Source organism: Sinohyriopsis cumingii, chromosome 15, assembly GCF_028554795.1.
Source record: "Sinohyriopsis cumingii isolate HCF-2022 chromosome 15, ASM2855479v2, whole genome shotgun sequence".
NCBI lineage: Eukaryota > Metazoa > Mollusca > Bivalvia > Unionida > Unionidae > Sinohyriopsis > Sinohyriopsis cumingii.
The window spans coordinates 111,982,955-112,009,034 of NC_142975.1; the positions used below are offsets into that span (position 1 = coordinate 111,982,955).

The 26,080-nt window shown below is 33.4% G+C and overlaps 1 protein-coding gene across 3 annotated transcripts in view; it reads right to left on the minus strand.

The window, feature by feature from the left end:
* LOC149782496 (uncharacterized) overlaps positions 1–26,080 on the minus strand; it is a 110,333-nt gene that overhangs the window by 70,616 nt on the left and 13,637 nt on the right. For 2 of the 3 annotated variants that reach the window (XM_089933915.1, XM_089933914.1), the window contains exon 5: positions 20,833–21,082. In XM_089933915.1, coding sequence (XP_089790041.1) covers positions 20,833–21,082 — 250 coding nt within the window. Of the gene's footprint in view, positions 1–44; positions 17,249–20,832; positions 21,083–26,080 lie in introns of those variants that run through there. The other variant, XM_089933916.1, reaches the window with a different exon arrangement.

Sequence of the window (26,080 nt, forward strand, 5' to 3'; positions counted from 1 at the left end):
CAAAGCACTTGTCCATGGGCAAGTCCCAAAAATTGAGAAATGGATGCAAGATAGTATAAATTTTATTTCACATCAATAGTCTGGCTAAAATACATAAAACATTAGTTATTTTACTGACATGGGGCCATGTTCAGTTCCTAATGCTTCATGCTCTGCAAGTTTTATACCTTTGATCTCACCACAGTACATATATCAGCGCGGAGAGGTCTAAAGCGCTCTCCGTTACGGAGAAAAAAAAGCTTGCCGGTAGCTTATCATGGGTCGGTGGTTCTTTCTGGGGGTTTTCCGGGTTCTTCCTCCACCATTAATACTGGCCGCCATGTATAGCCTATCGTGTGCTGAAAAATGGCGTTAAACCCCACAAAAACAAAACATATATCATCACCTTTATTTATTGCTTATATTTAGCTAATTCTTCTTCATAACTGGCTGCGTTTTCTTTCATCTGTTATGCATCATTTCCACCATGTAGTCAATCTCATGGTCAGCCTTGCATTTTGTTACACAGACACAATAATCTGAATATTTACTATTTAAAGCAAGTTTTGACAAATAAATAATAGATAATTATGTTTTAGTATATTGACTATATTTTAATCTTAACATTTGTACATTTTAGGATTTGCTAACATTCAGATCTTAACTTAGCCTTGGGCAGTTTTTCTGACTTCTGACTCTGAGCAATTGTCTTTCAAACACCGTTCTTGTGCATGTTGCAGATTTTATGTTGAATAGATGTTAATTGTTGATAATACAAGATCTTTTTGATTGGTGTGTTTGGAAATAGAAGGCACTCATCCCTAAAGATCAACCACTAGGAAGATTTCATTCAACGCATGATTGTTGTTACCAAAATGTAGCATCCAAAAGTTGTGTTTACAATCTGTTGTTACATGATAATTATAGGAGACTGATACTCAGCAGACATTTCAGTGGACCAAAAATAAGTGTTCTCAAATCATTCTCAAAAGTTGGATTGTCAAATATTTTGATGCATGCTGCCAATGTCAAGGTGACTAGATGGTAGTTGTTAACTATATGGATAATAAATATTCACAAACACTTATGTTGAGTATCAAACAAATCATTACAGACAGTCTAGCTTTCATTTTCACTCTCACTCTCACTTAAAATTTAGCTATTTCCAAACTCTTTCTACCTATCCATTTTTCTCTCTGTGTACTGCACATACAGATCTGCTTTTGCTCTTCTAAATATATCTGGATTCTAACTCTTTTTAATATATATATATATATATATATAACTTTAATTATTGGCGTTTGGTTTTTAGGTGACAAGAAAGATAAAAGGAAAACAAAAATTTAAATAATAATTTCCTTAAAATATAGCATATTTTATTTTATTGTTTTGCTCAGTCATATATTATGTCTGGGGCAAGTTCAAATTTTCATAAGGCAGGTTAAATTTTGTAGCTGGCTTACCCTGGGCAAGATGATTTTAAGTCCTTGGGTCAAGGTCAACAATAACATGAAAACAAAAAATGGTTTCTGCATAACAAGTTTATATCTAGACTACATGCCTTGACCACAGGTCATTTTCCACAAGATTGGTTAGTGAATAATCTCCCAACCATGCCCTACTGTACCTACCTTATATAATCATATATAAGACAAGTCAAACTGCAAACAACAAAGATCCAGATCTGCCATAGCATAATGCACATGCAGATCAGAGTCTGTTTTATTTGTTCTGCTGATTACTCTTAACAAACTGCACAGACCCAGATCTGCCAGTTCATTATGTGACCTGGGACTGTTCTGTTTGGACTTGACTTATAAGCAAGTATACATGGTACATGGGGCTGGCATATAATGTTTTGTTCATGATGCCCTTATTTGGCATAATGGTAAAAATGCATGTTGGCACAATTTATTTTGTGCTTACACATTTTTGTGCTTAGAGCATTGAAAGTTTTTCCTGTATTCTTTCTGGTTAGATGGACATATAATCAGTAGGAGCTTTTATTGACATAATTTTAGGTTTTAAGGGAACTGAAAACAAAACAACTACATTGTTTGCAATCATTATAAAATGCATTCTCTTCATATAATAATAGCGCAGCAAGTCTTGAACATAATTCAGATTCTGATGGAAAATATTACAATAATAACTGATTAATGTGAGGCTGGGAATACTCAGTTAAATCAGAGAGGAAAAACTGTATCTCAGTTCACTGTAAAGATTTTTTAAATATAAATTTCACAAGCGTTGTTAGTGTCCTTCACAAATTCACTGCCTAGTAAAAACATTTTTGTTGATTATCAAGTTTTACACTTAATAGTTTTCTGGTCCCCATTTTCTGGTCAGGTCCCCATTTTCCATTGATTGTTGTTGTTGTTGTTGTGGGGTTTAACGCCATTTTTCAGCACACGATAGGCTATACATGGCGGCCAGCATTAATGGTGGAGGAAGAACCCAGGAAAACCCCGGGAAGAACCACCGACCCACGAGAAGCTACTGGCAAGCTTTCTCACATACCCACATTAGCCGAATCCTAGACTCGAACTCACGCAGACAGAGGTGAGATGGCAGTGATCCGTAACGGAGAGCGCTTTAGACCACTCGGCCACTCGGGGCCCCCATTTTCCATTGAATCACTCAGTATTTTTTTCAAAGAATGTATAATGTCATCTCAATATCAGCATTCAAATGTGTCAGTTTCAGAACTTTTGACAAGTTCTCAAATAAGGCCATAAAAATCTTGTGTTGGCTACTTACCATTGCTACTAAGCTATGGTGTCTGCATATGCCTGATTATACCATTTATTACCTGACATTCCATCTTAAAATCTGTTTTTTTTAAAAAAAATAATCTATGCAAACTCAGGACCTATGCTGTTCACCTATACCCTTTTAAACTTCGATATCCAAGCACTCTTGAACTTGTAATATTTATTAGCCCATGTTTGGAGAAAGCATACATTTCTTCAGTTTGACATAAATTGACCAAACAATAAAAACAAATTACCTACCCTTAAAAAGTCTTCATAGAAAATCTTGAAAAGTACAATAGCAATTAAAGAAAGCAAAAGATAAAAATACTTAGACAAGTGTTTCCTTATCTTGCCTTCTGCAAAGATTGGCTTATTTATAATCAGAGGCTCACAAGCCATTATGAATCCCCTTTGATCCCTTTATTACTTATAACCTCTATATATATCCCACCTTTTGACTAGAACTCTTTAAATTACAATAACAAAGCAATCAACTGACAGCTCTTCGTTGACACATATCAGTCTTAACAGATTACTCAGTATGCATGTCACTGCACAGTTGGAACCTCCTTAGTAAAGTGGTTGACTGGTTTCTATAATGATAGAATGCATAAAATACCATTTTTTCTTCAAATTTTTTAAAATAACTTTGTTTCAAAAGCATAAGATTTCAACTATAAAACAGTTTGTGCATTAGATAGTCTTCAAATGGTATTTTATTCCACTGCCATTAGAACCACATGGCAGGGGTGATGGGCAAGACTGAACCATTAGAACCACGTTTATATGAATTTGACTTCTTGCTGTTGTATTATGCTACAGGTTCAAGTGCTTACAATATCACAAATGACTTTTTTCGAAGAACAAAGCAGTAATTCACGTGTTTGGTAGCTTGGATGGCAAGTGTGGGTCATATACATTCTAGAATACAATTCTTAGGATTCGGTTGCTACAAGGTTTAATGCTATTCATTTCCCCACTTTTATTGCTCCTCATATTTTGATGTATACACTTTCTCCTGAATGTGTGTGTTTTGGATTTTTAACATAGCTTTTTAAAAAATTCAGTCTTATTGCTACGATGTCTGTAATGTGGCAGTTTATAGTGATGTCTAACACTGGGGCTTAATGCCACAGACTTGCCCCACTCTGTCACATTATCCTGACACTAGGCTGACCAATCCTAACACTTACATCTTAAGGATGAGCGCTTAGCGAGGCAGCTGTTAGTATCATCTTATAAGTCTTTGATATGACTTGGCCGGGGTTTGAACCTGGGACCTCTTAAATCCAAGGCGGATGCTGTAACCACTAGGCCACTGGAGCAGTCCCTGTATGTGTAAACTATTGGGAATGCATTGAGGTGACTGATGATATCACTATTTAAATGATTACTGACAAAAGAATCATCAGACTCAAAATAATTATTTTTCGTCATTTATTACATAAATTACAGATTCATTTAAAAGATGTGACTGATAGATCTTGCTTTCAAAAGCATTTTTTACCATTCAGTATTAAACATGCCAAAGCCTTTATCATACTTTCATCTGCCTAGAACTTGCAGCCATCTGACCTGAATACGTTTTAAAAATAATTAAAGTAAAAAGTCCAATTATTGGCACAGAAGAAGGAATTAAATGACTAAGTTAATACAAAATAAAACATCTTGAATTTGGGGGTATTTGTTACAATAATCTGCAAATTACGGTCCTTTAAAATTTTAAAACAGATATTATTCATTACAAATTTGCCAAGTAGCAAATGTTACAAATCCATTCTTCTGCTTTCTAAATAATCTTTTATTGGTCCAACAATACAAATGACAATACCCTTTTATTTAAAAATTATATGCAGTTCAGTATGAATAAATTTTAAAAATAAATGTATAAAATAATCCAATTACTGCCAACAAAGAAAGTATGAGGGGAAACCCTCCAGATGTTACAAAGTAGCTGTTCAAGATAATGCAAGACAGAAAAGTTGGACATTTGGGGGAATATTTTCAAATATTTATGGAAACAGCAATTAGATTTTTTATTGAAAATTTTTAAATTTATAAAAAAAACATTATGGTTAAAAAATTGATCCAAAATGTAGCACACATTACAGATGTATCCTTCTACTTTTAAAACCTTTTTTCTGTTGGTCAAATAGTAAACACGTAAATACCTTTTTCAAAATTCTTCTGGCTAGGAACTAGTTAAAAAAAATGTTAAACCAACCATTGACAATAAGGGGTGGAAATCTCCAAATGTTATTTTAAAAAAATTCTATTTAAATTGTTATTAGGTATCAATTTAAATAGAAATTTTTAAAATAACATTTGGAGACTTCCACGTATATATGCCTTATTGTCAATGGTTGGTCTAACACTTTGGGAATAAGTATTCAGATTAATTAAAATAACTTCTTTTTCAAAATTTAAAATTAAAAAAGATAAATATTATTTATTTAAAAAATTGCCCTGAATAACACATGCCACTGATCTATATTGATTTCTAAATCATTGGGGGTATTAGCCAAACATTAAATATGTCACTGCCCTTGACTGACCTTTGGCATGAATACATTTTAAAATGTTTCAAAACTACTGGCAAAAACATTGGAGTAAATGGAGAAAACTTCCAGATATTACAAAGTAGCTTAGCTGTTCAAGTTGAAATTTGGAAGCAAATATTCAAGTTTGATAAAATTACAAGAAGTTCTTTGTTTATAATTTTAATAAATTTTAAATAAATAAAATATTTATAAAAAATAACATATCCTTCAGGTCTGTAAATCATTACCTAAATTTTCTTCCAAATACTGATGCCAAAGCCTTTTTCTTAATTCTTGGTTAATCTATAAAGTGATGTGATCATAAAATTAATAAATGAGTAATAAAAAGTAATTGATTTCAATGGGAAGCATTTTGAATGTTGGTAGGTAATTTTCTGCATCAGATTAGTAATAAGGTGAAATCTGAGTATTTATCACGATTTTATGAAATATAACTTTTTCCCGAATATTTTGGAAAAGAACTTTATTAAAAACAATACCATATTGTAAAACAAAGTTGCAAAAACCATATATCAACATCTTTCTTTTCAAAATCAAGCTCTGAAAAGTAGCTTATTTATATTTTCCTCCTAAAGTCATTTGTCAAAATTCACAGACTCTCAGAAATTTATGTGGCCATTCATCAACCAATATCTAGTAAAGTTTAGTTCATCATGGAAGTTCCTTGGATGCTCTGAGCTACATATATAATGCCTTCTATGTTTGCTGCTGTTTCGATTCCCTGTGTACTTTTAAGTTCCCTGCTTTTGAAATTATATCCATGTATCAAAGAAGCAAAGGCAGATATGTATATATTGCTCAGTAATTAAACACCAGATCTAGGTGGACTTAGTAATTAACATCAGATCAGGAGGACATAGTAATTAACATCAAATCCAGGAGGCCACTTACCACTGCTCAGTAATTTAACACCAGATCTAGGTGGACTTAGTAATTAGACATCAGATCCAGAAGGGCTTTGTAATTAACATCAGATCCAGGAGGCCACTTACCACTGCTCAGTAATTAAACATCAGATCCAGGTGGACACTTACAATTGCTCAGCAATTAAAGAGCGGATCCAGATGAGCACTTACCATTAATCAGTAATTAAACATCAGACCTAGATGGACACTTCACTTCTACAGCAAGAAAATGGTATTCAACTGAACCTATTGCTATACTATAGACAACAACAGATGTATTAAGTGATATCCTTCTAACTGTTAAAAACTGAAGGCAACAATTTGGAAATTTATGGTCTCCATATTTACGACAAAAAATATAAACAACCATTTTTGTCTTTGTTTCCTTTCTTTTCACCAATTAATTACACAAGTCAGATAACAAAAGACTTATCCCTTATAAATGAAAATGCTAATAACTTGGAGTTGTGATATTGGTAGGTGTCAGCTTTCCAGAGATGCAGTATGTAATACTGCCAATTTTATCTTGAAACAAAAGAAAAAAGAATTCTTAAAGAAACAAGGGTGAGGCAATCATATTTTTTTGAGGGGCAATAAGTAACTTACATTAACAGGTTACATTTTATAATAAATCAAGTCTCTTCATATGCTCATATGTAAATTTATAATGAATGATCCATGACAAATTTCATGCCTTTTTTTCATCTATATATTCCTTACATAATAAAGTAATTTGAATTCAATACACTATTCATATGTAACTAAGGATGCTAAAAATAGAATTGTCAATGAGAAAGCAGTGTGCCATTTTGCACATAATATACAATCAACAAGAATTCTACTTAATTTTTACATGAAGAATACTGCAAATATTGTCATATAAACATAATTAGAGTAGATTAATTTGGTGTATTGTTTCATTCCCAGAAAGGGGCCCCAAGTGGTCTAAAGTGCTCTCTGTTATGGATCACTGCCATCTCACCTCTGTCTGTGTAGGTTCGAGTCTCGGATTCGGCCAATGTGGGTATGTGAGAAAGCTTGCCAGTAGCTTCTCAATGGTCAGTGGTTCTTTCTGGGGTTTTCCCAGGTTCTTCCTCCACCATTATTACTGGCTGCCATGTATACCCTATCGTGTGCTGAAAAATGGTGTTAAATCCTACAACAACAACAAAATCATTCCCAGAAAAAAAAGTAAACTACAAAAACATTAAAAAACAAGATATTAAAGCCTAACAAAGCAAACTGTTAAACAAAAAGAGCAAATTATGATAAACTGGTAGACAAACTACTGAAAAATATGTTCAAAACCTTGAAAATTTATGACACAGTTGAAGGGACATTCATAAATTAATGAAGTATAATGAATAATAAATATATTTTATATTAATTAGCACATTTAAGTTGGATCACTTTTGTCTCTAAATAGTCGGTTCTTACCTGTAGAGACAATTATAATTTAACAAACTAAACATAGGCACTGCCTGAGAAAAGTAATAACTTAAAAAGATTCAATGCCGGTTTAAATTAAATAAATAAATTCTTTAAAACAATAAGGTCAAACCATTCAGCACAAATAATAGTAAAAAAGAAACAAAATGAGAGGAATGACAGAAATGACCAAAATGTTACCTATCACATGTACAGACAATCATTAAATTTGTATAATAATCACATAAAAATGTCTGTATTAATTTGCATCTTTGCATTATCAAACAATAAAAGGGTAGTTCCAGAAACCAGATACTACAGTGTCATTGAAAACTAATATAGCATACAGCACTGCATACAGATCTAGAAAACCAAATTTCATATGGGGCATCATGAATAAAATATTTTCAAGACAGTTAATCCAAGATTATTTTTAACTCCACTAGAGAAAAATTACTTCTAGTGTAAACTTGCAGGTTTTGACTAGACAGATGATCGTTCAGAAGTTGTTTTCATGAGTATAACCAGCCTAGAAACAGTCACTTGTAATGGAAGGAAACTGATCTCAGAATCTGCACACATCAACTGAAACACCTTCTGAAAGAACCACTTTATGAGAAAAAGAAAGTTAATCAAAATCAGTATTTATTAAAGTTGTCAAAACTGCAAATCACCTAGGGAGCACATGTGATGGCATGACAGTATGCAAGGAATATGGAATAAAGAGAGGTATATCAAATATGGAAATGATTATGGAGAATAAACATGCTAATGTCAAAATTAAATCCAAGGACGGAATTTAAAATAAAAAAGTAGTGAGGATAGGCAACAAAGTCTTTGGTAAAAATTAAAGAACATCTTTGGACCAAACTTTGACTGCAAAACTCAATATCTTTTACTCATATTTTAACAAGTCTTTAATCTTAACATTTTAGTGACCTACAAAGTTAGCGAATAACTAATGCACTAAAAAGAAATTATTATTCATAATTTTAACATTACTAATCTACTGCTGCATCTTGTGTCAACAGGAACAAAATGAAGTGTGATCACTTTATACCAGCACCAGTGAAATTCAACATAACATAAATGCTGCCGACAATAAAGGATGTTAAAAGACAATTTTATTACAAAATATCAATCCGAGCATTTCTTCAAATAATATCATCAGGTCCATCTATTGACTTCATTGCATTAATTACTGTATACATGTCACTTATAAGTTGGGTCCAACTGCAAACTGTATAGACCCAGATTTGGTTTGCCATTGAATAAAACAGCAGTATAACTGGGTCTATGCAGTTTGTTAGGAATACAATAATAAGTAGAACCAACAACACAGATCCTGATCTGCTTGCACATTATATCACAGCAGATCATCGTCAAGGTTGTTTTCAGTTGAGTGTTCCTTACAAGCAAGTATATACAGTATATCCTTGATATAAGACGGTGCATATGAAATGGCAGCTACTCATATCCAACCCAACTAACTGTCCATCTGGTTAGACGGGGACATTTATATCCTGTCAGTATTGTAATCAGATAGTTTTGGCAAGCCTAAAATTTTAGCAAAATCGGCTAAAATTGTATACTCAATAAAACTGTGTGATTATCATACAAATACAGTTTGAGATGATTAAATATAAAATCTTTCAAATTTTATGGACAAAACATGGTTGGCTGAAGCTAATGGTGTAACTATCATCACATTCATCGAATAAAAAACAAAAAATCAGCACATACATCTAACTGATGATCTATATTGAGATACATATAAAAGCATCATAGCAAATCATAAACACAAAAATTAAGAGGTGTGTAATAAATATGTTAAAATAAATGCTGCCTTGACTGAAAAACAATTATTTACACAAAACAGCTATAAACTATATCACAAAACAGACCTGAACCCTTTACAACAAGCTTCAGACACAAGTTCTAAAGAACCAATCTTTTTCATTTTGAACTATTTAAATTCATTTACATAACACCATATTGTCTTATTATACATAACATGAAACCCTCTGACAACAGTGTACACTCCAGTCTGTCACTTCATACAATGCTAGCAGATTTGTCTCCAATCTTTGACTATATACAGTGCTGGCAGATCAGTCTATACTGTTTGCTCTATCATCATAGCACAGCTCACTATCTGCTGGTGCATTATGTAGTGAGGAATCTTAACTATGGTACAAGTCACATGGGTCATGTAGGCATTCAACAACATCTATTCCAGTAATAGGTGTCATTTTTTAGAATTTGATTCTACATACTTTTAAGTGGCAAGTATTGACTTCATTTGGATTCATATACATCCATATTCTTTTGGAAGGTCATTATTTAGATACCCTAAGAAGTGTATACAGCAAAATCAGTGATAAAGTACACAGACATTTTTGGATGAAATGAACCTAACGGTGTGATCTAGTACAATACCGACTGAATGTTGTATGATGTGATGTCACAATGAAAGCTATGCATATTGATAAACAAATTCATGCTACCCTCAATTGTGATGATTCCACCTGATGTGCTCTTATTTTGACCCAAGTTTAGTACAGTACATGACCACCATTGTAAAAGTCCATAATGATTGATAATTTTCATATGATAATTTCCTGGTGATAATTAAGGTGCAAAGCATTCAATCATCAGGACTGATTAGACTTTGGTTAAAGAAAATTTTTAAAGAACAATTTATATTTAATTTAAAATGAGTAAAGATGCATACACGACCCATGTGACTTACACTGTAAACTGTTGCTTTGTGAATGGGGTTTAGGAGATGCTATTGAGGGATTCATGTAAATGTATCAACAGCTGTAGTGTTAATGGTACATTATACACACAACCCATGTTTAACAGTCTTCTCTTGAGGCACTAATAAGGCAAGGTTTGCAATGGAGATTTCTGAATCTTTCATCAAAGTATGCAGTCTTCAACTAAATGTGCTACTATACAGAAACTACTTTCTCTATGCTTTGCAAAAACCTTGACCTGTCACATTTGGTGCCCAAAATTATTTGGGTTCTTTCTTACTCAATATGCAAGTCATTCTCAAAGTTTGGTCAAGAATGCTACAGTACACTAGATCAAAATCTATTGTGCAAAACCAAGTTTTCTTAGTCAGAATGGACTCTGAATTTTTACTAAAAAATCAATAGGCCTCTTCCATGTCTTAAGTTCTAGCTCTCAACAAACTCTGGTCAAGGTAAATGTCTAGCATTAAAGCTATTATGCAAATACTATTTTCCTTTCTTCAGCCAATGACCTTGATCTAGGACTGTTTTAACCCAAAATGAGTGGGTTTCATTTCTCACCCAAAGTGTAAGCCGTTCATGAACTTTGGTGAATGGTCATGAAGAGGAATTAAGTTTGAATTCTAAAACCATTTATATATGTTTATTGTATCACCATGGCCTTTGACCTAAAATGGACAGGCTTCTTCCCTACTCTAAGTGCAAGTCATCCATTATATTTAGTCAAGGTCAGTGATGCAAAACATAATAATTGTGCTCAAACAGTGTTTTGTTTTTCAGTTGTAAGTGACTTTGACCTTGGATATTTTGACCCTAAATAAGTGGGCTCTTTCCTTTTTCCTCACCTTAAGTGCAAGCCATCCCAAGTTTGGTCCAGGTTTGTGATGTAGAACGAATGTTAATGTGCATAATCTTTTTTCTTCTTTCAACTATGTTGAGCTTGACTGACACTTTGTCCCAAAATCAATGGCCTTTTTCCTGTTACCAGTGCAAGTCATCCACAAAGTTTGGTCCAGTATGTGATGTAGAGCTTATGTTATTGTGTAAAACCATCTCTCTTTTTTCAGTCAAAGTTAAATGTTAAAGCCTTTGAGAATAGCATTTAAAAACAAATACAAAAAATAAAAATGTAAATGGTAGATTAAAGCTAAGAATGGTAAATGAGATTCTAAATCTGAATCAATGCATTAAACATGAGACATAAGCATTGTTATTTTGGTCAATTTCATGAGGTTAAACCTCATAACAAGTGTACACAGACTATGCCCATATCATGGGTTTGTGCATACAGTACTAGATGAACCAGCTCCCTTTATCTATAATACTTTGCTCTTAAATTTGGAGACACAGCCTATTTCACATTATAATTATCTGACTATAAAAACATACATGGTTTGTGCTTGACACCAATTTAACCCAGAAAGTTAAGCAGTCATGAGATATAAGACATAAATGGTGGTAAGATAATATCAAGCACACATGGAGGTAAGTGATATCAAGCACAGATGGTGGTAAGAAATATCTAGCATACACAGTGGTATATCACACATAAGAGATATTAGGCATATATGGTGGTCAGAGATATCAGTCATACATGATGGTTAGTACCAATACAATCATAATTTGAGTTGGTTGGTTTATAATGGCACTGTCAACACATTATTGCTTATATCATGGTGAGAAAGAGCCAACTGTCTTTCTGAAGGTCATGCCAATGTTTCAGGTGGACTTCTGCATCTCCATTGTATCTTTAAGGCCTGATGGGAGTGAGATGTGTAATGAATATCTGACCAAATGAGGGATGTATATTTATTAAGGCATGTGTCATATTATATTCAATATAATAAATAAAAATAAAAATATCTTGTAAAATGTAATATGATACAAAAACCATCAAATCCATCACCTTTATAAAAAAAAATGCAAATACCTTAGAGATTTCAACCCAAAGGAAAAATTCACTCATGTGTAAGCTACATGAAAATAATTACAAATTATTGCCAAACAATATCAACTATAAAAACATCAGTACATCAAAACAAATATATATATATATATATATATATATATATATATATATATATATATATATATATAACTTAACTAACAATATAAATAAATGAATTTGTGTATAAATTACTAACAATAAAAACCTGGCTACTCCTGGATAACATGTGAGTCCTTGTGCCATTATTACTGTTGGAAGTAGTTTCAAATCAGGGATTTGTCTGCTTGGGGCCAAAAAGTTGCCTCCAATCCCAATCCCCCAAGCTGTCCATTTGTCCAAATCTGAGTGGAAAGATGCCAAACCTTGTTTTAAAATATGATGCATTTTGTTTGGAAAAAAGACCTTGTGTACTATTTAGAATGTGAAGCAAAATTTTCCAGTTTGACCTTTTTACATATAAAAGACCCCATTCCATAGCCACTGGGCCCCATTTTTGATCTTGCAGCAAGTTTCAATGTAACACTGAAACATGTCATTAGAATATTTTGAATTTTTATGAAAAATTGCAGAGACATAAGGGTCCTACAACTCCTACCCAAAATTTCACATCATGTAAAACACTAGAATCAAGCAGAAATACAGATGAAGGAAGTACTGTCAATTGGCTCCTCATCAGACAACGTTAGAATGTAAGTTTTCAACTTCACTAAGCTATGAAGCAAAGATATTAAAACATAATAAATAATGATAGGCTGTCATATTGTCTTCTTTTGCATGCATTATTTGAGTCAGTAAAATTTAAATAAAGAGATTAATGACAAACAAAAATAAGCAAAATATTCCAAATCTTGATGGCATGTGGATTTCTGTTCAAAATTATACCTTTGCTCAATTTTGAAAATCTTTTGTAATCACCTGGATATTTTCAAAAATGTAAACTACTGTATTTCATGTAATTTTTCGTAAACAAAAAAATAATAATTTCAAAGTACAAAAAATTATATGTAAATAAATAATTATGATTGTGTGGCTGTAACCATGTATGAAAAATAAAGGGATCATACCTGAACATGGTCTATGTAACACAAGATACTTGACACCCTAACAGTACAAATGTACAAAATAACCACACAAATTTTGTCTCATTTGCTCTCAACTCAACAACTTGATTGCAATAAAAATAAAAGTACTCAAAAACGCTTTGTTGTTATTAGAGAGAGAAATAGATAGAGAGAAATGGCTGAAATGACAATGTCGCAGTGTGCAAACTCATCTGCATTTAGAGCATACTTTGTAGCTGTTACTGTGTTATGTTGGCAAAATTATTAAGATGGTCAGAACATGTATTAGTTATCAGTATTAGTTATCAGTAAATCTGTATGCAACGATATGAGCCCATGTTGTCAAGAAATTAACTGCAACTTGCAACCTTACAGTAAAAGTAACATCATGATCAAATTGCAATAAACAATAAAAGACCTTCAAAAAATTGTTTTTAGTTAATGCATTTGTTTTAAAATAGAGAGATATGAAACAGAATTGTGTCACTGTGCAAGACCATATTTATTTGAAGAGGTTTTTATTTGTAGCTTTTGGAAAGAGATCGAAAAGAGAGTTTACACATCAATTGTAATCTGTATTTTCAGTTACCTGACGATTGTGATCTTCTCCACCTACTAGGACACTACTATATTCCACTATCAATTAACACATCTAAATCAATGATTCATTCTTTAATTACAATATTCATTGTCAAAACAACCACATGGCTATGCAGTGTTATTTATATGTTAATTAAATAATTTCATAGCTTTGGTTAGTTTACTCCAGTTGAAACCTAATAGAGGGCAAGATTCAATAGAAGAGGTCAAATCAGCAAGGCTACCAATAACAAAATGAGGCTCTCTTAAGAGAAATGGAAATCTGTCAATGTGCTATCAAGGCCATTGTCCATACAGATGTTGTAAGGACAAGCAATCATACACATCAACTTTTATTTGTACTCGCCAATATAGATAATAGAGGGGGGTGTCTTAGAATAGAATCGCAATAAAATGTTAATTATATCCGAGTCAAAATAATACAAACAATTAACAGATAGCATATATATAAATTAATTTAACAAAGTCAGTAACAATAGAAAATTATAAGGTTTTAATAATTATTTTACATGTCTATAAGGAAACAATAAGAGTACTTGAGCAATGGTCTGTGGTCTTGACTTTAGCATGTATTGGGATATGATTTTTGTCAGATGAGAAAACATTGAAGGGCTTCTGAGCACATTGTAAAATGCATAAGTTGTTTTGTTATGGTGATGGACTCAATAAAGAGACCTAATTAGTGATAATATTTAAGGATATGTGATGTAAAGGCCTTGGTCCACTTGTTAAAAAACACCAGTAGAAATTGTAATGATAATAAGAGAGTTTATGCATCAATCACTGTATTTTCTCACCAGTAAAGAGGACAAATAAGAGTAGATTGTTGAATGAGAATAGATTAACAGAAGAACTGCCATTTCAACTAAAGATCATTAAAGGTCTTTCTGTACGATTTTAAGTGGTGATTATTTCATTATTTCTTGATCTCTCATTTCATTTATTCACTATGATACACAAAGTTAAAATATAGATCTGGTCAGTTTTATTTGAAGCTACAAGCAGTTATGTCTTAGTTTGACATACCTATATCATACATGAGTATTTTTTACAAACCATTTGAAATGCGAACTTCTTGAGTCAAATACAAAATCAAAATACACGGTTAAAAAACTAATAAAAGAATAAAATTTTCAGTGACCTGCCCGCACATTGTAGTTTGACATATCTATATCTTATATCTGTATTTTGTCCAAGCATTTGAAATGCAAACTTTTCTTCTTGATTCAAAATATGGGGTTAAAAAATACTACAAAACAATAAAACTACCATAAAACTCACCTTAACTGTATATGATGATGATTGTATTCTCATTAAATTTTGTAAAAACAAAATAGCAATACGGTATTGTTGATCTTGTTTGCAAACATAAATCTTTTTAGTAGAACTTTTATTTACAATAATTTGAAGAAATTTCTGACAAATACAAAGTGCTACATACGAAAAAATATGATACATTTAAATAATTATTTTATGGCTGGATTATGTATGAGAAATTAAAGGGTACAAAAAAATACATGAAATACAGTAAAATCCTTCTTTTCACAAACTATGACTGGATGACCAACAAAACCGCTTCTAAACCTCTTTTATGTAAAGAAACAATTCAGATGCAAATTCCATCAGACAGATATGCTTAATAAAAACACTCCCATAAATAGTATACTTTAGACAACAATAGTAAAATAACAATAAATAAAATCCTTTTCTGAACCATTTGTGAGGTAACAATCAAGTTTGCAGTGTAGATTACATTTGGATAAACATTAGTAAAGTAAATCAATGAAATACAAAGGTGTAACAGCTATTTTCAGCAGGGATCTGGATCTCCCCTTCCCCTATGTGCATCACAAGTATAATTGTCAGCAGCTAAAATGCATGTACAAACCATAGAGTATACAGATATAACACAAGTACAGAGAGTACAGTGTACAGCTACTATACAAGTACAGATAGTACAGTGTACAGTTATTACATAAGTACAAACCATACAGTATGAAGCTATTAGCAAGTACAAACTGTACAGTATACAGCTATTCTACAAGTACAGATAGTACAGTGTACAGTTATGATACATGTACAAACCATACAGCATGCAGCTATTATACATGTACAAACCATACAGTATGCAGCTTTTATACAAGTACAAACTGTACAGTATACATCTATTATACAAGTACAAACTGTACAGTATACAGCTATTATACAACATACAAAACCGAGAGTGTACATGCCTAAAAGTTGTTACAGTTGAGAAAAAAGAGAATAATTATTAATGTGGATATGTATGTTTAGATTATAATATGTGGTACCAAAAAGAAGCTGGATAACCTTTACTTTCAAACAATGTAAAATAGTTGGCCTTAGATACACATCATAATTCGCATCTCACTACATGATAGAATCTGTTTTTTATACTGCATTTTAAAAATCATAAAATATGTACCAATCACTTGAACCCTAAAATATTACAACAATAATAAATATAAAATATATCTACAGGCAGCTTAAGTTCATGAAGCTGGAATGCATATTTAGGTACCACAATATACTCCTCAACATATGCAAGATGATGGAAGTACCATAATTTACTCTCTTATAAATTTAGTCCCACTACAAACTGCACAGACCCAGATATAATGCTGCATAATGTGCTAGCAGATCTGATTCAATGCAGGTTGTTAGTATTATCAATATAGAGTCTGATTTGATGCTGGCTTATGCAACAGCAGGTCAGGGTCTATGATGTTTCCAGTTGGGCTCAACTTATACATGAGTAGGAGGTAGAGAGTGAAAAATATTAACAATATGGGCAAATTCTTGAAAACCTATGTTTCTGAAATAATTCCTAATTTTGGGATGTCTTATGAATAGAACTTTGCATTTAGTTTGCTTTGTACACTTGACTGCATAACAATGCTCCTAAAACTGTACAAAAAGGAAATCTATATTATGTCATTAAAAAATACTGCTAAGAGTACAAACTGTGAACAGTAATGAAACATACCAATAACATATATAGGGATGTGCTGGAATTGCTGTACAATATGTAGAAATCTGAAATCTGAGATTCAAATACAGAAATTGAACAGGGACAAGTTGATGTAGTGATGGAAGTAAAACTTGTGATTCACAGATAGTTTAATCTCCTTCCTGGTATTGTGACAAATTCTGCAACATTTTCTGCTAATCATCTGGTATGAGGGTTCTAAAAGGGTAATCCCACAACTTTGAAGAAATGCCAAAACCTAGAAATAATAATAATAATAATAATAATAATAACCAGAGATAAATAAATATATCTCCACTTTTCCCACTCCATCCCCATGAGTCTACAGTCTGAACTAAAATCAACTGTTAGCATAGTTGACTCAGCTGCACATCAAAAAAGGGCAGTAACTCTTACAAAAACCATAATGTATGTGATTACATAGCCTCCTTCTATGAAGCTTTGAGTCGTCTCCAACAGCCATAATACACATTATCATACAAAAAAAAAATCTAATGTGCTCTTGATCCCCGTGATGGTGGATAAAAGACATAAGACAATAAAAATGAACATTCTTTTATATGAGGTATGATAATGAAATGATAAAAACCAGGATTTAATCAACAATTACATGGCTTGCCTCAATGAAGCTTCTTGTATTTTCCAGAAAACATAATTATCATACAGAAAATAAATTCAGACTGAAGTAATCATCACAATAAAATATTACCCCCTTTTCTCACATTAATTAAGTGGTTTTTTTTGCAATTTTTTAAATTAAATTTTTTAGAACTAAACTTTACTTGGCACAATATTACCAGTATTGTGCTGACATGCCACTAAACCATATCCATGCATACATACTGTAAAAGGGCATGAAAGAACACATTTCTTTTTAAAAATTCATTTTTGTATCAAAGCAGAAAATAGAATGTGAGAAAAAAGAATAATTTTTATATGTCATTTGTTTCTAAAATCTGCTTTAGAAGCTATTGCCCTTGTCAGCCCTCTGAAGTCACATTTGCTAAGTGCAATTAAAAAGGTTGAAATGCAGTAATGCTGTACATATGCATACCACATGTACTCACTTATAAGCAGAGTCATACTGCAAACTGCACAGACCCAGATCTAACAATGCATAATGCACTGGCAAATCAAGGTCTGTGCAGTTTGTTAGGATGTAATCAGCAGAACAAACAACATAGACCCTGATCTGCAGGTACATTATGGTACAGCAAGTCAAGACCTTTGTTGTTTGCAGTTTGACTCAACTTATAAGCAAGTACAGTCAGTATGATTTTATGTGTGGACTCCAATGCTAAAAATGGGGGCAGTACAATAGCTAGTTTGTACAGGCATGCTAATAAAGAAGGCACAATGACTGGTCAATATGCACATCTTTATATTATGGTAGATACTAAGTATCACTAAAATCCAAAATGAACTGCAAGACTAGGTGAGTTCACAAGGTTCTGTCATACAATGCATCCAGCTTAACTTAAACTTACAAATTAGAGGCTCATGTGAGCCTGAAACCACTCACATGGCTGACATGTGCCTAATATCCAAATGCAGAAGCAGCTGGTAACAAATCTTGATCAGTAGGATGCTTTTTGCTGAAATTTCTTCCAATGCTGTTGATTGCAAAAGTTATGAAAACTGTTTCAAGGTTCCCCAGTTGTTTTACTTTCAGCCATATACAATGGTACATCAACATCAAATATATTAGCAGGAAGTAGGTTTTTGAGAAGGAGTTGTGTAAATGTTTTTCTTCTTTTAGTAATGGCAACCATATTTGATGGCAGATCAGCATCATTTATATAAACATGAAAGCCCTTCAAACAAAGATTTTTTTCTGCCAGATTTGGTCAAATTCTAAGCAGCTTTCTTGAAGAATTATTAAAAGGTATGTTTTTCTATTTTGCACCATTATTTGATGGCAAATTGGAAACATATGCAAAAACTTAAAGGTAAATTTGATAAAGATGTTTTACATCAAATTTGATCAAACTCTGTTTAGGAAGTCATTCAAAGGTTTATCTATATTATCATTTTTATCATTAGCTATTTCATCATTTTAATCATTAGCTATTTCATCATTTTTATCATTACCATTCAATGGTGAATCAGCACCATTTGTATAAATTTCAAACCCAACTCAAAAGAGAATTTACTGTAAAAATTTGGTCAAAGTCTAATGAGCAATTTCTTAAATCATTCATACTTTTAAAACTTATTTGTAGTAATGGTGGCTATATCTAACAGTAGATTAGCATCATTTGTATCAATATGAAAAAGCTTTATGGCATTACGATTTTTGCCAAATTTGCTCAAGTTCTGTTGAGTGCTTCTGAAAAGTTTTTATTTTTTATTTTGGTTAAATATTGTAATGTGATTTTTAAGAAGAAGTACTTAAAAGTTTATCTACTTTATTGATAGTGGCCACTGTGGATCAATAGAAGCCATTTTGACTTTATGTCACACATTATAGCCAGCTGAAGTTACAAGAGTCTAACTCTTACAAAACCTTCAGGCCCAAGGTAATTTGTCACTTTGAACATTGACACATAATGACCATAATAGGTATGACACCTCTGTCATACACTGCATTATGCTGCAAACCAAAAAGGGCAATAACTCTGGGTGAAGTGGTTTGTTGAAAATTGCATCTGATGATGACCAAATTTCAGAGATATAATGAAAGCTGTGAGACTAATTGCATTTGCAGGATTCTGTCATACAACACATCATGTTCTAAATCAAAAATGGTACGACCTGTAAGAAATATTGCATGAGTACAGTGACTGATCAATATGTATATTTTCAGATGATGACCTTAATATGTACAGTTTCACATCAATCTATTAAAAACTGCAAGATTGGTTATGTTCACAAGATTCTGTCATACAATGCATGCAGATGCAAACAAAATGTCACTCTCCCAAAATTATTGTAAAATTTAGAACTTTGTTTTATCAATGTAGCAATGGAACTGTTAACAGCATTGGTACAGAATGGAGAAATCCATGCAAAAAAAATGTACTCATGCAATACAATGTTTCCATCTCACTCATGAAATATTTCTACTAAAACAAAATGCATACATCCTCTCTATATGGCTCTATGTTTAAAAGTCCTACAGTATGAAATCATGGTTGAATCTGATGATTTCTGGCCAACAGGTCTCAATGACCTTGATCGTTGTGGTCAAGGTGTACATGTTTGTGTGGTTCTGATCTAAACTTACTGAACAAAAATCATTATTATCTGATTAGACCTAACATAATTTTGACATCTTTTTTTACAACAAAGACTATAATTTTTTTTCATATTATTCCACTACACATAGGTTCTGGAAGTTCTCCTCTAGAAACTGATGTTATTGGTCAAAGCCAAGATCAACAGCCCTCTTCCTTACCTTAGTGTAAGCTTTCCTCAAACTTTGGTGAAGGTATGTAGTTGAGAACTGAAATTGGTGTGCATAAACTGTATATCATCAGTGCAAATTGGCTGCTATGGTTTGCATCTCTGGGAAAGGCAATTTGCTTCCACTGCCTCATCACTAAGTAGTCATTTATGTGCTGATGAACTTATGAATACAGTACTTAAGCTTCACTGTCAGATTCAAAATATTCTAAGTGTTCCAGAAAACATCTTAACTAATGAAACTGAGATACTGACTCTTATCTGCCATCACATAATGTTTGTTTGTTCTACTAACTACTCCTGACAATCTGCACTGACCCAAATCATCTGGTGAGTTATGTACAATATGTATGGTGACTAGTCAAACTCAACATGTGAGATGAGGCTAAAGTTATGGCATGAGAGTAAGTTACTTACCCTTTTGTTGATCATGGAAGTGATGTTTTACATGGTATTTCTTAAGACTTTTAAAGTATCCAAAGCCTGGTGTTCCATGATGTAGGTAATAGTGGGTCAGGTCATAAAACATGTATCCAAAAATCGTGCCAGCAAACAATCCCTGACAAACAGCCTTCGGCCAGAATATTGCAAAGGAGCCATAAATCATAATTGCTAATATGCTTGCTGGTACTGGTGGAAACACGAGCCTATATTTATCCATTGGTGCCTGCACAAAAAAGATACAAGGTATCTATATGCATTTAGAATCATACATGAATACTCATTTCATAAATAATGTTCAAGACAACTTGCTAAAAATAAAAAACCATCAAAAACAGATCTACCTATAAAAAAAGAGCTCTTGAACCATCAACAAATTTAAGTGCTGCTAGCAATGTCATTTTCTACAAAACCACACAAATTTAACCACACAAAATAAATGAATTAAAAATATACTCTGCTATCCATGGATTGTGTTTTTAAATTATGGCAAATGGGTTCTGAGGAATGGTGCCAATTGTATTTAATTTCAGTTACCACCATGAGGTTAATATCTATGAATTCTCACTTTGGTTAACAAAGTCAAGAAAACCAAATGATTTTAGTAAAATATATTTCTTCAATAATACTTACCTGATCATGTGCCTTAGGATAACTATTACTACCTCACAAATCCAGGGTGCCCAGACTAAAACTTTTTAGCTAAAATGCTAATCATTATCAGCCCACCTAGGTGGCTGTACTTTTTATACAGGGATTGGCACCAAACCCATGAAAACTGTGCACTAGAAGGCATGCTCTCTATATGGATGTAACTGTGGGGAGGGTGTATGTGTATTATGATTGGGTAAGTATTAGTGAAGAAACATTTTACTATCAAAAATATGTTTCTTCATCAAATATATTACCTGATCATAATACCTTAGGAGAATATGTAAGATGTGCAAGGTTTTTCATCCTGCAATCTGAGAGAAACCATCTCTCATTCCCTAAGGTATGTGAGACAGCTTCTAGATAACCTGACTGGAGAACAGACTCCATGTGTCAGGGAGTAGCTTTAAAAGAGAAATATTTTCCTTTCTAGAAATCCAGCAGAAGTTGTGATGTGCTCCAGTGAACCTGTCAAATGACCCAAGAATGTAACCTGTTGCACAATTGCTATAGATACCATCAGGTCAGGTTGAGTCTTTGGAGATGAAAGATAAATGCTGGAGAAAGTGGACTTGAATCTCCATCCCACAGAGTGAATTAAGTCAGTTTCAGAACAGTTTTGCTCAGATGCATTGTTTTTAGCAACTGTCCTAATTTCAACAGTTGAAATAATTGCAAATTCATTTGATCAGGGGTTATTTCCCAAAATGCAGAATGAATAACCCAGTTTATTCAGGATGAAAGTGTTTGTGTTGTATATAGTCCTTTCCCTCTTTGAGAGGCAGGAACAGGTGTGATCTCCCTCAACAGTTTAGTCTTTTTTACGTACCATTTCAGAGCTCAGACTGGGCCCTGTAGCCAAGATCTTGAGATGAAGTGTCCAGAGTAGACAGGGATTTCATTACAAAAGTCTGATTCCCCATAAAGAGGACCCTGTTTTTAGCAATGAAAGCTGGCTCCATCTTCAATGATACTGACCCATCTTGTTGGAATTGCACGTGGTCTGGTTCCACTGGTGGTGTATACAAAAAATGTGCTCATTCTGCCTGCCATTATTTATGCAGTGAAAGAAATGCATCTTATGTGAGACATAACCAATGAGGTCCTAATGAGAGCAGTTCAGATGGTGTTTTGTTCAGCCAGGTTAGTATCCATGATAGATTCCACTTTGAGTACAGTGCCAATGTGTCTGGATGCATGTTATTGAAATTGGACAGAAGATTGGATAGGTCTTAGTTCTGTCTGGTATATTCTTTTCCATGATGACAAAAGGTGTCAGTGATCAGGGAACATTAACCTTTGATTGTAATTGGTGCTAAGTGATCAGGGAAAATTAGCCTTTTATTGCAATTGTTGCCAAGCATTTTTCATCAAGTAGCCAAAGTAGGAAGTTAGTTATTTGATGTAACCATACCAGCAGTCAGAGACACTGTGTTCTTTGGACCTTTATGGGCCCACAGATTGAGGCCAAACTATCAGGGTTCACTGAACCCATAAAAGCCAGGGGAAGGTGGCACCATTCCTTTCCCCAGGAACAACTAGCAGGCTGCGGTGCAGTCAGAAAAAAGTGGCACATGCACAATTGTGCGCACGCCACTATAATTAAACTCAACAACAAATTTGCCTTTGTACATTTTAAACTGAAGGGCCATCTAGCTTGAGCAATTCTCTCCACCACTGGTTGTGAGAACTGTTTGAGCTTGTTTACTATGATCCAGATATGCAAATTCATCAACTCTGGGTTGGGATGAAACACCTGTGATCATGGTTGCTTGAGCAGATGAGGGAATATCTCAATTATCCTGGGGATTTCTATTGCGAGATTAATAAGGTCATTAATCCACAATTTTTCACATCTGAATGGAGTAATCTGGATGAGGCAACACTCCAATTCTGTTGCTTTCTGTATTAACTTTGGAATCAGAGAATATCTCTGATTCCGAAGTCAATACAGAAAGCAAGAGAATTGGAGTGTTGCCTCATCCAGATCACTCCATTCAAACAAGCCACTATGCATCTAATCTATTCCAATCTATAGACAGACCATGGGAGTTTGACATTCCACCATGTTGCAACTAGATCAACCACTACTTGATCCCATCAGGAATATATCTGAGTAAATAATGAGGGAATGAAGAGGCCTTCCTTCTGTATTAGTTGATTCTTCTGGGACTGTGAGTCTGCTAATACATTTAGCTGGCCTGGAATATGATTAACTTGGAGATGGATTTGTCACTGAATACACCACTTTATAAAGCCCAAACAAATATGCAAAGGTCTGAGGACTTGGTTCCACCTTGCCATTCAAGATAAGTCACCACCGTGGAGTTGTCTGACAGAAAGAGAACTCCCTTTCTATTTAGATCATCTTCCCAATAAGGAAAAGCTTTCAGAATGATGATCCTGGTGGTGTGGCAACATTCAAGTGGTTTCCAGAATGATGGAACGTGTGCTCACATTGGTGCAGACTGATTAATGAGGTTGTATTTGCAGATGTATGCCCAACATGAGGCAAGAGAGTTAAGTCCAATGGGCAACATCTCTGCCTCCAATCAGACAAAAGAATAATTTCTGATGGGTGCATAAACAGCCGACTGTTAGAACTATGAAGTCCACTGTCACACTGAGCAAATCCCATAGGTGTCAACTTGTATGGTTTGCCCATAATTTGTACGGTCTTTTCCTTGTTCATCAGTATACGGACATACAACCATTTTGTATGGTTTTTCGTACAAAATTTATAATTTAAAAAAAAAAATTGTTGCTTTTTCGTTTTGTGACTGCATCTGGGACTCTGGGCATAATTTTTGTTTTAAGAACTGGAATTCAGTGAGACTAGGGTGGCCCAAAACAATCAATCCAATCATACTCAAAACTGCTTTTCCTTTGATAATGAAACAAGTTTCATTCATGGTTCAACTCCTGTATGTGAAGATCTTGTCTGATATCTGATACTCACTTGGATTTCTAATATTGACTAACTACTTGTGTAGTATGTTTTCTTATTTTATACATTAATCTTTTATTATTCATACTTATTACTATCAAATTCATAAAGTTTGCATCAATTTTCATACTTGTACATAGTGTGGCAGTCATGTTGGTGTAACCGTAATTCATTTGACTTTTCTGTGGGGAGAAAAAGTTGATTTATTAAAATTTTATAACAATATACTAATTGAAAATAAATACTCTACTGATTTTAGCACCGGCATTTTATTGTGCTGTTATAGTTTTGAGTTAAGTTTGTCAGATATGTAATGCAAACCACAGGGGCTCGTATCGTTGCTTACAACTGACCTGTCAAACATGTACTTAATATAATAACTAGTTATTATATAGTACATGCATGACAGGTCAATTGTAAGCAATGATATGAGCCCCTATGATGCAAACAGGAAGATGCATTGCCATAATGACGGACGTAGTACAGACACTGAGTGACATCGTTCTCATGGCTCAAAAATATGCAACACTGCCCATTTATGTCAAGTTTGTGACCAAAATCGGCACACCATATAGCACATTTTCAACTTTTCAAATACCATATACACAATTTTAATAAAAACAATCAATAGCTTATGAGGTATAAACTTCTGGACTACTACTGTGTCAATTTTTTTATTTCTAGATTTCAATTTTTGGAGAATTCCTGGCGTAATATCTTGGAGCTTATGGGGAAGAAATTTTTTTTTTTAACACATTTGTAATCGGGAGATCTTCCTATATCACATGTCAAATCTAAAGTTTTCAATTTTGTTTTTTTAGTTCTCTCTTCAAGTTGAAATATTCCATCCATCAAATGGCTGAGCCTAACTCAAAGAAATGCAAGCCTGAAGTCACTGACTGAGGTTGTGGTAAGTTTCAGGCTCATTGGATTAAAGTCTTCCCTGGCATTGTAGATGTTCTGTATCCAAATTAGGATAATGACATGCTTTTTGTAAAATATGCAGTAAAGACAAAAAGGTGGTGGTGTCGAGCATATATGAACAGTAGGAACACTTCAGGACAAAACTGCATGAAAGAAATTTTGAAATGAAGAAGGGAGCATCCACCCAAAGCTTCTTTGCTTAGCCAAAGCAGGAAGATGATGGTGTTATAAGTAAAAAGAATGAAATAAAGTTTCAGAAATGTAAATAATTATGTGTATATATGTATCAAAAACATTGTGTAGCATTTGCTGTTTTAAAACTGTTGATCTTATATAAAGTATGAATACATTTTTTCATGTAATGTTTTTTGGTCTTTGTAAGGTTTTTATTGGTCTGGCTTACAGGTTTTCATCTCAAGGGGTTGACACCTATGAAATCCAGCAGGCGAAGAAATTATTGGGTCCATAGATTCTACAGTGTAAGCAAAGAGACAACCATTGTACTGATTTTCAGTGCTCATTCCTGATGGAGACATACTCTGTTTAGCTAAATGTTGAACTCCATACCAAGATGGGGAAAATGTTGAAGGTTACTTACAATGTTTCCTTTGCTAATAAAGTAAATCCTGTACCAGTCACATCAGCATGGATACTTATAGTGTAGGGGCTCCGAGTGGCCAAGTGGTCTAAAGTGCTCTCCGT